Source organism: Zalophus californianus, chromosome 8 (genome assembly GCF_009762305.2).
Source record: "Zalophus californianus isolate mZalCal1 chromosome 8, mZalCal1.pri.v2, whole genome shotgun sequence".
NCBI lineage: Eukaryota > Metazoa > Chordata > Mammalia > Carnivora > Otariidae > Zalophus > Zalophus californianus.
The window spans coordinates 116469532-116481563 of NC_045602.1; the positions used below are offsets into that span (position 1 = coordinate 116469532).

A 12032-nucleotide genomic window follows, 5' to 3' on the forward strand; every position below is an offset into this window, starting at 1 on the left:
CTGTGCTTCCGGGGACACTCAGCAAAATGATGTGTGTGCATGCATGCGTGCATCAGAGTCTGAGTAACCATGCCTTTTACATCCTCCCAGCTCATCTCAGACGCACTCCTCCAGTCCTCTTTCTGGCCTCTCTTCATCTGTTTTCTTCTACCAGAAATTCCTCTTTCCTCCATCTGTCCAATCCTCCCCATCCTTCAATGCCTGGCTCGAAGGCTGCCTCCTTTGAAACTGCTCACCACTCCACCATCACCACCACTCTCCGTCCTTCCTTCTCCATCGTCCTGTCACTGGTTAGCCTTTAGTTAGATACAGTTCTGTCTTGTCCACCAATAGTTTATGCATTTATTCCTTGTCTCCCAGGGACTGAGTCTGATTCACTTGTGAGCCCTATGGTATGCTCAGTACAGGGCCAGGTACACAGCTTAGGTCAAAGAAGATACTGGTTTGTGTGTGCATGGCTGTGTGTGTGTGTGTGTGTGTGTGTGTGTATGCATATTTATCATCTGTGGATCCTGATGGGTCTACAGTGTGCACTGAATGCATATATTTTGTGTAGCCATTCATTTAGCCATATAACATTTATTGAGTACCTATAACTAGAATTCTGGGTGTTTGGGTTTATCACATGGACCTTTGTGTGCTTACTGTGTGTCTATGGGTGAGCAGTTTGTGGATGTGAACCCTGTTGGTGTATTGTGTAGGCATTTGGGGCATCTCTGTGATGTGCATATTTTGTGTGCATGGGGACATGTGAACTGTTGATAATAGTGTACCCTGTGCAAAAACACAATCGTAAGAGTCAGAGACATGGGTTTGGGCCCTAGCTCTCCCATTGACTTGGATCTGATTCCAAGCAAGCCATGAAACTCTGGGCCTCAGCTTCCACATTCATAAAATAGGGAAGATAATATCTATGACCTTAGAAATGTATACCTACTAGAGGTCTATCTTGTAGGATATTGTGAGGATGAAGGATGAGAATTAACCAGTGTGAAATGCACAGCACATTGGCAAATGGCAGGTACTGTGGGTTCCATTTCTGTGTGTGTGTGTGTGTGTGTGTGTGTGTGCATAAACAATCCTGAGCCCAGCGAGTGTCTAACCTGGGCTTCTGGACACCCTCTGCTCCCCATGCAGCCCCTGCTGGAGTACCCCAGAGCCTGGAAACTAGGTAAATCTAGAGTCTAAGTAGATGGAAGAGGGACACGTCGCTGCTGGGAATAGGACTAAGACTCAAAGCGGCTTCGGAGCAGCTTGAACTTGGACTTGTTGTACTTAGTGATGAGGTCCAGTTTGCTGTGGCCCAGGGTCAGCCGCTTCTCATCCCCAAACAGGCCATTGTTACTGCCATTGTGATGTCCCCCTGTGGGGCCCCCAGGAAGGCCAGGCTCAGGTCCTTGCCTGGCACCCTGCAATTGATGATACTTGGTGATGAGGTCCAGCTTGCTGTGGCCCAGGGTCAGCCGCTTCTCATCCCCTGAGCCCACTCCAGCCTTTCGAGCAGGGCTTAGTCTGGGGAGACCATTGGGCCCAGGCCCCTCACCCCGGAATGGGCCAAACTTTGTGATGAGGTCCAGCTGGCTGTGGCCCAGGGTCCGTCGTCGCTCATCTTGACGCTGCTTGCCAGCCCTGGCTGAGGAGCTGGCTCCAGGGGGCACTCTGGAGCCCCCAGCCTTGGGGTGTTGTACCAGGAGGTCCAGTTGGCTGTGGTTTGAGGACAGCCTCTTGTCCTCTGGGGTTCGATTGCCAGGTCTGGGGGAACCTGACTCGGGGGTACCCCCAGCACCCGGGGTCTGGGGCAGGAGATCCAGCTGGTTGTATCTCTGGTTTGGGGACAACTTCCTGCCCTCTGGAGCCTGCTCTCCAGGCCAGAGGGAGCCCGAGTTGGGGCTAACCCCAGAATCAGGGCCTCCAGCTTCTCTGGCTCTGGGGAAGGGGACAAGGAGATCCAACTGGCTGTGGCTCTGACTCAGAGACACCTTCTTCTCCTCCACTGTCTCCAGGGCTGTGCCAGGTACCCAGCGACTTCGTTGGGGGCTACACTCCTGGCTTCCCAGGAGCCCATTCTCTGGGAGCCGGGACAGGGCTACAGCATTGGCGGAGGGGAGGAGGGGGCGCTGGAGAGCAAGCAGAGGCGACCCCACTGCTAGGGTCAGGGGGCTGACACCATTGTGATTGAGGGCAGGAGAGGACTGGGACCATGGGGACGCGCCCAGCTTGCCTAGATTGGACCTGTAGGGCCCTAGCAGGGAGGCATGGTTCGGGTCTGACAGCTGGCGCTGCGGAGAGGGCTGGCCACTGGCCTCGCGGCGGGCAGGGCCAAGGGCTGAGGACCCCATACCCATGTCACTGCAGCCACCACCTCCCTGTGGAGTGAGGTAAGAGGAGTGGCCCATTAGAGGTGAGCGTTTGATGCTGCTGAAGCTGGTGCTGGAGGGTGAGGAGGATGTGGGGCTTGGCACACCGGGCCCGAAGCCCAGGGCTGCTGGGGGAGGACACAGTGCCCTAGGAGATACGGGATCCTCGCCACCGCAGAAGCCCTCCACAGGCCGAGACTCGGCATACAGACACCGGAACTCCCGGTCAAAGTCTTCCACGATGCGGCCTCTCAGCTGCAGCACCATGCTAGTGTGGGCCTGGCTGCAAAGCCAGGTGAAACTGGGGGGCAGAAGGTCAGGGTCAGAAGGCAAAGTGCAGGAGCCTGGGGCTAGGCAGGGGTCAAAACCAGGGGGGCATATCAAGACAACTCCACCACCTTGAGGACCCAAATGAGGGGGGAGGGGTGCAGAGCTCTGACTTCAGAGTCTGTGCTAATCCAAGCTCAGCTTAGAGGACTTGGGCCCATGGTTTCCCATCTCAGGGCCTCAACTCAACCATCTGTAAAATGGACTGGAGGCAAGATTCCCTGAAGTCTCCAGTTCTGAGGAACAACAGTCATTTTCTATGCCAAAGGCATTCAAGCAATCCTTCCACAGAATGAGCTCCTCCAGGGCCCACCCTGGGGCTGTCTTGCTCCCCACACCATCCCTGGCACCCTGCACAATGCCCGGCTCGTGGTAGCTGCTCAGTCCACGCTGGAAGGGCTGGATGGAGGGAGGCCAGTTCAAGCTGCCAGATCCCCGGTGCCCTCACCCCCAGCCGGTGGCACAGCCCCTGGCCCCTTTCTGCCCTGTGCCACACGCTCACCTGTAGCTGCCTGCCACCACCTGTTCGCAGTCGATGACAACAAACTTCTCCAGGGCCTGCCCCGTGAACCGACGGCCTGCCTTGCTGCAGTATGTGTCCCCACACGTGCTCCGCACACGCATATTCTGGGCCAAGGATGGAGGGGGGTTGGGTGGTGATCTTGAGAGAATGGGGCTGAAGCCCTATCCAAATCCCATGCAGCCTTTAACCTTAAACACCTAAGAGAACTCAGTCGCCCACTCCCCTGGACCCCCAATGCTTACTGACCACCCCACTGACTCTTCTGCCCTCCCCAACCCCCTGCTCCACCCCCTGGTTACTGCCCCTGTCCCCCACTGACCGGCAGGTGCCCCCCATTGAGGTCCATCTTGTAGCACATCTCCAGGAAGTGCCTGAGGTGCTCCTGAGCCAGAAGCAGGTAGACGGGGACACCACGCCGGCTCGAGGCCTCCATGAGGTCACACAGAAGCTCCATGTCAGTGAATACATCCATCACCACAGCCACCACCTGGGGGATGTAGGGTAATCTCAGCCCTGCCCAGAACATTGCCCAGCCCAGGGCTAGGAGCGGGGGTCCCAGGAAAAGAGAACTGGGCTTAATATCGGGAGGCTGGAGCCTGGGAGAACATCTGGACTGGAAGGGCCTTTAGCAACAACCTAGCTCAAGAGTTCTTCACTTAGACACAGGGAGGTTCCTCTGTCTTGAATGCCTAGAATATGTTTGAAAGTTTCTGTGTGCATATTTTTGAGGATAAAGTGTTCATCTGTCATGAGCTTCTCAAAGATAACTGTGGGGAAACTGAGGCCCACAGCAGGGGAGTCAGAAGCAGAACCCAGACCCCGATTCCCAGTGCAGGCCCTCACACTCTCCCACTAGCTCCAGGCCTAGCTCTGTTGGAGGTTCCCTCCTCAAGAATTAGAGCTGCAAGCCATGGTTATTGGGATCCTCAAGCCCTTTGCCAGACCTGCCTCAGTTTCCCTGTGAAGCTGCACAGGTCTGGCATGGTATCCTTTACCCACGGACTCCCTCAATTTCCTCACGCTAGGGGGGACCAAGTTTTCTGCTCAGTTGTGGGGCTGGGGCGTGTTTTCTCCTCCTCCAATGGACTGCCTCAGAGAAGCCCTGAAAAACCCCTTGCACCATCAAGTCCCCAGCTGCCCCTTCTTCCCATTGCGTATATGTGCTGGGAGACCAGGTCTCGTCGTCCAGGCTGAGAGGCAAGAGGTGCAAGGCAAAGCACCCCAGTGTTGGAACCAGACAGAATGGGGTTCGAATCTGCACTCTGCTACTTCCTAGTGATGCAGCCTTGGGTGAGTTGCTTTACCTCTGCAGGCCTCAATCTCCTCATCTGTTAAATGGGGACAATGATAGCTATATGTCATAGTTCTGGGGCTTAGATGTGAAAATACTCCACACATGACAGGCACTCAAGAAATGTTCCCTTCCTCCTGCCTGCTCAGCAAACAAGGACATGGCCCACAGGAAAAGGAAGCACTTCCCAAGGTTACTCTGAGAGTCAGTGGCAGCCCAGAGTAGAAGCATGGCTCCTGGCCCAGAGGGTGGGGGTGGGGGGGTCTAGATGGGGGTAAGGAGGCAAAGTGCTGGAGGATGCCTCTTCGGCACAGGCCTAGCCAGAGGTGGGGGGAAGAAGGCCAGGCAGGGAAGATCAAAGGGGCAGGAGTGACGGCAGCAAAGCCACCTTACTAATAACCCCATTCCCAGTGCCAATCAGGCCTGGCCCTCCCCCGCCTGGGGCACAGACAGGTTTGCTAGGGAGGCTCTGGAGGTATCCGTGAGATCCCAGCATGCTGGCTCCTGATCTCTGCAGCAGGCACCTTCTGGGCCACTCCCCCAGACAAAGACAGAGTCTAACTCACCTCAAACCCTTCCTGGGGTCATCTGATCCATTCCCCTGCCTCCTGAGTCAGAGATCAGAGCTCAGGAGTGAAGCTATGTTAGTCTGTGGCTGGAGACTTCCCAGGTACCAACCACCTATACAGAAGAAGCAGAAGCTCTTCTGTTTCTCTTTCTCCCGAGCCCCTGCTCCCCATCCCTGAGCCCAGAAGCCTCCATTCCTCTTCCCTTTTGGTGCAAAACTGAAAGCCCAGCCCTCCAATGCCATGCTGAGGCCCAGGTACCAGTGACCCTTCCCTGCTTCAGGCCCAGCTGGAGATGCAGTGGGTGAAGGGTGAGATGCAGCTGGGGATATGCACCAGGAGGCAGGGTCGAGCCTGGGCCCAGGGCCTGAGTCAGGACCCCTTTCTCTCCCCCTGAACTCTATTTCACCAACTGACTGGACCTCCCTGAGCAAGTTCCAGCCCCTCTCTGGCCTCAGTTTCCTCCTCTGTAGGTCAAGGCAGTGACTCAAATGTTCACCAAGGTTAGAATTCTTAGTTTGGGATCAAAAACCTTTTTGAGAATCTGATGAAGGCCATGGACCCTCTCCCAAGAAAGATGCAGAGGATCCCTCCTGCAATATGCACAATTTTGTATCCATTTCCAGAATGTTTGTGGACTAATGTTCTTGAGTGCCAAGGGGTTACCAAGGTAAATAAAACACATGCCTACCCTCTAGAGCAGAGGTTCTAGTCCCAGTGCTGCCCCTAAGCTGCTGTATGGTCTTGGGTTGGTCCCTTTCCCTCCCTGGGCCTCAGTTTCCACATCTGTGAAATGAATGTCTGAAAAGATAAGGCCCTTACCGTGCGGGCCTGGCTGAAGAGAAAACGCAGAAGGTCCTTGATGTTCTTGGCCTTGTCCCGCTGGAAGTGGACCACAGCCTGGGTGGGGCTGAAGCCCGTGGCCTGTGGAACCTCAGGCCAGCCCAAGTCCAGGTCCGGGGGATCTATGTCGGAGGCCATGGGGAAGTAAGTGCCCGAGGTGACTTCAGAGAGCAGGCTGAGGCGGTCAGGCCCTGAAGCTTCTGGCCCCTGGGCCTCGCTGAGCTCAGGGCCCCCATGCACATGGCTGGTCATGTAGTCCATGTCCAGGGCACTCAGGAAGGGCAGCTCCCGCTCCTCGGAGATGACCCGCAGGTAGGCAGCTTCGCCCCGCTCCAGGAGGGCGTCGGCTGCCAGCCGGGCAGCCTCACTGTGCTGGAGCACCAGTGGTGAGGCCTCCCGCCACCACGGCCGCTTCAGGTCCTCCACCCGGCCCCGCAGGGGTCCCGCCATGCCCTGGGCTCCCAAGTCCCCAGGCCCTAGGCTTCCAAACATGCCTGCCTGCCTGGCTGCCCTCAGCCTCCAGCAGGCTCCATGGCCTGCACCCTGGGGCTGCACCCTTGCTCTCAACCAAGAGAACCACTGCCTGCCCGCCCGCCCTCTGTGTGCCAGGGCCCCCAACCTGTTGCCACCCTAAGTCAGAGCCATGCTCCGCCCCATTGCCCCCGGCCTCTAGAACTTGTCAGATCTGCCTCACCTGTCTACCTGCTGTTGAGACTCGCTCACCCAGGGAAATGGCGGTGCCAGGCCCTTAGCACACACTTCTGCCCACCCCCACCCTGGCCCCACCCAGCATCATCTGCCCCATCCCCACCAGGCTCCTAGCAAGTTTCCTCCAAACCCTGACCTTCCAGGGCCCCCAGGGAGGTTGGATTATGGTCCAGAGGGACTCAGGCCTGCTCAGGGACACACATGTACACACGTGCACACACACACACACACACACACACGCATATACACACCAGGGTGGATAAATGACTCAAGACATGGAGATAAAGGCATGAACACACAAGCAGACAGGTTGACACACAGAGTATAGGCTGACATATGCAGACCACACATTTTGATCAAACTCATGTAAACAGGCCTAAATGCTAATTCAGAGACTAGCCATAACCCCAAAGCATGGTGGATAACCCAAGCCTTGACACACCTGCACACAGGCCCTAAATAAGAACCGAACAGAATGTCACACAGAACTGTCAACATCAACACCTGTCTGTCCCCCATCCGGGACTCTCTGCTCCCATAATGGCTCTACCTCCATAACTGTGACACTCGCAGTCCCCTGTCCAACCCCCACTCTGGTTCTGAGCCCATCCTCCAAGGATCTAGAGCAGTGACTTTCACCCTAGGCCCTGGAAATAGCTGGGAAATGTTACAAGGCAGATCCCCAGGCTCCACCCATCTGAGATTCAAATCCAGAAAGTCTGAGTAAGTTTCTGGAGCTTGCTTTTTATACGCATCCCGGCGCCGCTGGGGGCAGTGCGCCCAGGCCCACACCTGAGAAATGCTGTTTCCAGATGGCTATGTTTCCAAACCTTCCACTCCAGGGATGCTCTTGACCTGGTGTGGGCCACACCACAGCCTTCCTCCCCAACTCAGGGGAGGAAGAAAGTTTTCAGAGGATGGGGGGCACCTTCGAGGTCAGGAGGCGAACAGAGCAGGCAGGGTTCTGTTCTCTGCCCCCCAACAAAGGCCAGAATCCCAGAGTCCTCAGTAGCAAGGTTGGCAAAGAGTAAGAGGCTCTGGAGAAGAGGGGTTCAGCAGATGGCAGTTAGGGAGACAGGCCAGGCAGACGTGGTCACCACAGTGCACAGTACCAGCTTGAGGTGTCCCCCTTCTAAGGAGGAACGAACTCTGATGAGGATGGCCTGGAGAGCAAGAGACTGAACACCGTGTCTCACAACCTTGTATAACTGATTGCACTTGCTTTATCTGGTCTGTGATCATGTTCAGACCAGACACAGGTCCTCTGTCCACAGTTTCACACAGGGTCTAACACATTCATGACAGGGGGCAGAGGGATTTAGGGGTTCCCATGTCGAGCTGGGCCCTGGGACCAAAGAGGAATGGGGCTGGAGCTTTGTCTTTGAGGAACCTAGAAGGGAGGAGCCCAGGGGTCAGGGTAAGGCCAGGAGGTGAAATGCTGGGCCATTCCATCACATTCTGGGGGCAGGGGCAGAAATTGGAGCACCAGGTGCTCTAAGGAGGCCCTTCCCTAGGGGAGGGGAGGCTGCATGAGGGGCAGGAGGTTGAGTAAGCAGAGCCAGACCGTGGGAGGGTAATGAGCTGTGGGGGTATCCAAGGAGGCAGGGCCTTCATTAGGGCCTTATCTCCAGATTTGTTTAGGGGGAGAACCAGGGCCTTATCTGGGTTGGAGAAGTGCTGCTGGGAGGGGAGGCAGCCCGTTTCTGTGTTGCTGAGTTCCTGTGTTTATCGCTCAGTGTTTACACCATCTATCTGATGATACATATTTTTGGCTATCTTTTTAAAAATTATTTTTAATTGTGGCAAGATACATATAACATAAAGTTTACCATCTTAACTATTTTTAAGTATACAGTTCAGTAGCATTCAGTAGATTCATATTGTTGTGCAACCATCACCACCATCCACCTCCAGAACTTTTTCATCTTCCCCAGTCAAAACTCTGTACCCTTAATTAAACACCAACTCCCCATTCCCTCCTCTCCCCCAACCTCTGGTAACTACCACTCTACTTTCTGACTCTATAAATAGGACCACTCTAAGCAGCTCATCTAAGTGGAATCAAACAGTATTCGTCTTTTTGTGACTGGCATATTTCACTTAGCATAAGGTCCTCCAGGTTCACCCATGTTGGAGCAGAAGTCAGAATTTCCTTCTTTTTTAATGCTGAATAATATTCCATTGTGTGTATATACCACACTGTTTATCCATTCCTCCACTGATGGACACTTGGGTTGTTTCCACCTTTTGGCTATTGTGAATAATGCTGCTTAAATGTGGGTGTACAAATTTGGCTCTAGATTTTTGTATACTTCCTTCCATGCCCACATTTGTATTAGATTCTCTCTCTCTCTCTTTTTTAAAGACTTTATTTATTTGAGAGAGAGCACGAGTGAGGGGAAGGGACAGAGAGAGAGAGGGACAAGCAGACTCCCCACTGAGCAGGGAGCCTGACATGGGACATGGGGCTCGATCCCAGGACCCTGAGATCACAACCTGAGCCGAAGGCAGACACTTAACTGACTGAGCCACCCAGGCACCCCCCCCTCTTTTTTTTTAAGTAAGCTCTACACCCAGTGTGGGACTTGAACTCACAACCCTGAGGTCAGGAGTCGCATGTTCTACCGACTGAGCCAGCCAGGCATCCCTAGATTCTATTTTTGTAATAACAAACAAACAAACAAGAAAACACTGAATATTGATAATTTCATATGGCTCAACTCATACACATGCCCATGAATAACCGTACCTGTGCATGTATGTACGTGTATATACCATCTGTGATGTTTGTATGTCTGCTTGGCTGTCTTTAAATAGTCATATGTCAGTGTGTGTTTACCTGTGTACGCATGTGTGTATGTATCCTTGTGTGCATGTTTGGGTGCAGATCTATTTGTGTGCATGAGTGTCTGGGCAGCAGCATGGGTCTTTGACCCTAACTCTGGAGTGCAGTACTGGGTGTGTGCACAGGGAGCTCAACTGAGAGAGGCAGGGATGGGCAGACTGAATTGAAGTGAAAAGGGCCCCAAGGTGTCCCTGACATCCTGATCATGGAAGCGTGTAAATCAAATCAAATTCCCCAGGTGGCAAGACTGGCTGCCCTTCCTCTGGGCTGAATGGGTAAAGGGCAATGGGAGGGGAGACAGGTGTATCCTGGCCTTGGGGCTGGGCCTCGGGGTGGAGACCCAGCAAGATAGGAGCCTACAGACAGCAAAGCCCAGCCCCTGGCTGCAGTGTGTTGGCACAGGCCCCTTAATAACTGTTATTAAAAGGACAAAAAATATTGTCATGTCCAGGAGATGTGTCAGGCGCCTGCCTGGCATCATTCTGCCATCCTGGGGGCCATTTAGCCCTGTCTTTTGTCTCTTGTAAGCCATGTGGCGCCTGGACAGGTGATTGTCATGTGGGGCTGGTAGGAGGAGAGGGGGGGCTGTAAGCGCCTCAGTTGCAGGCTGTTCCAATGTCGACACTGCTGGGTCGGGGGGCCAATATTCCTGGGACGAGCAGCCAGGGATAGTAGAAGAGCCAGGGTGTGCCCAGATCCCTTGAATCAAGATGAAGTGACATGCGAGCTAGAGACACAGGAACACGCGGTGAGGGCTCCCCGCGCTGGATATTAAAGGATGAGAAAGACTTGAAGATGTGCAGAATGACAAGCAGGAGGACACGAGGGGCGAGGGCATGGCTGCAAAGGAAGATGGGAGCTGTGGCGCAGGGGAAGAGCTGTGGGAAAGGCCATCGGGAGCCACCCTCGGAAGCGGGCCTTGCTAAGTTGCTGGTTCTCTGTACGGACAGTGGCGCAAGGTTGGCAAGATTCCTAGAGCTGTGTTTTAGGATAATTTACGAAGCAGCCCCCCAAGCGGAGAGTGGCCCGAAGCACCAGACTCCCAGAAACAACCCAGATGGGTGTGGTTCTGTGTTCTTGAGCACCACACAGGCCTTCAGGAGGCCCCACCAGCTCTGGCATTTAATGGGTAAATTGAACAATCACAACTCTGAGTCACAGTGGCTTAATCTGTAAAATGGGACCAACAGCACCTCCTTCACCAGGTTTTTGGGAGGAATAAATGGGCTATTCTATGGCAAGTGCCTGAGAGGAGGAGGAGTTCAGTACATGCTAGATTCTAGAGCTTTCTCAGGCCGTGAAAGGGCAGGGGGCTTGGTGGAGGTCTGAAGACAAATGAAGCAGCAACCAGAGGAACTCCCCTCATCAGTCTCCACCCCTTCTAGGCCAAAGGCTGGCTCTGAATGTGAACATGGCCTTCTAGCTGTGTCAGTGGAGTGTGGCTCTGAGATTTGGCCTCTTAGTCCAGCTCATAGGAGGCAAGGTCCTCTCCTCACTCTCCACACACAGATGAGCATTCTGGCAGGCAGATCACAGGAATGAGAATCTGGGCATTCTATCTTGGAAGGGTGGCTGTGCCCGAGGTCTAGCCTGCACACACTGGGATGATGGAGTCTCCCTTCCCTCAACCCCCCTCTACCCATTCATCCACCTCATCCCATCCGATGGCGGGGGAGACAGACTTGCCCTCACTGGCATTTCCATACAGGGAGGGAATTCCCACTCTACTTTCCCGGAGGGGGAGGTGTGAGAGGACAGCCCCCTCTTTTCTCTTCACTCACCCTTCCTCTCCAAGGGAGGAGGCTTGTCTGACTGGTGGCTTAGAAGGAGCTGGGCTGAATCTTTCGGCGCCCCCCCACCCCTTTTAGTTCTGTTGTAGGCAAAGATAGCATCTTCCTGGGCGCCTGGGTGGCTCAGTTGGTTAAGCGACTGCCTTCGGCTCAGGTCATGATCCTGGAGTCCCTGGATCGAGTCCCGCATCGGGCTCCCTGCCCGATGGAGTCTGCTTCTCCATCTGGCCCTGGCCCTCCCCCCTCTCATGTACCCTCTCTCTCAAGTAAATAAATAAAATCTTAAAAAAAAAAAAAAAAAGCATATTCCTCATTGATCTACATGGTAAACTTCCAGAGGAAGTTCTGCCCCTGTCGTGGGGAGGGAGAGGTCTGCTCTTTTGGGGGGAGGGGGGGAGGTGAGCATGGTTAGTTTGAGGAGGTTATTTTCTTTTCTTAAAGATTTAGGGACCCCTGGGTGGCTCAGGTCAGGGTAAGCATCTGCCTTCAGCTCAGGTCCTGGGATCGAGCCCATCGGACTCCCTGCTCAATGGGAAGCCTGCTTCTCCCTCTGCCTGCCGCTCCCCCTGCTTGTGTTCGCTCTCTCTGTCAAATAAATAAAATCTTTAAAAAATATATTTATTTATTCATTTTAGAGAAAGAGAGAGCATGTGCACAAGAGCCAGGGGAGGGGAAGAAGGAGAGAAGCAGACTCCCCGCTGAGCATGAGCCTGACATGGGGGCTCAATCCCACAACCTGAGGTCATGACCTGAGCTGAAATCAAGAGTTGGACGATCAGCCA

General features: G+C 54.2%; 1 protein-coding gene across 1 annotated transcript; it reads right to left on the reverse strand.

The window, feature by feature from the left end:
• Positions 1-1226: 1226 nt before the first annotated feature.
• On the reverse strand, positions 1227-6399 carry FAM83C (family with sequence similarity 83 member C). The gene is made up of 4 exons (XM_027624260.1): positions 5887-6399; positions 3527-3694; positions 3187-3311; positions 1227-2658 (listed from the first exon to the last, which is right to left on the reverse strand). The coding sequence occupies exons 1-4, from the start codon at positions 6397-6399 to the stop codon at positions 1227-1229; spliced, it is 2238 nt and encodes a 745-aa protein (XP_027480061.1).
• Between the last annotated feature and the right edge of the window lie 5633 nt (positions 6400-12032).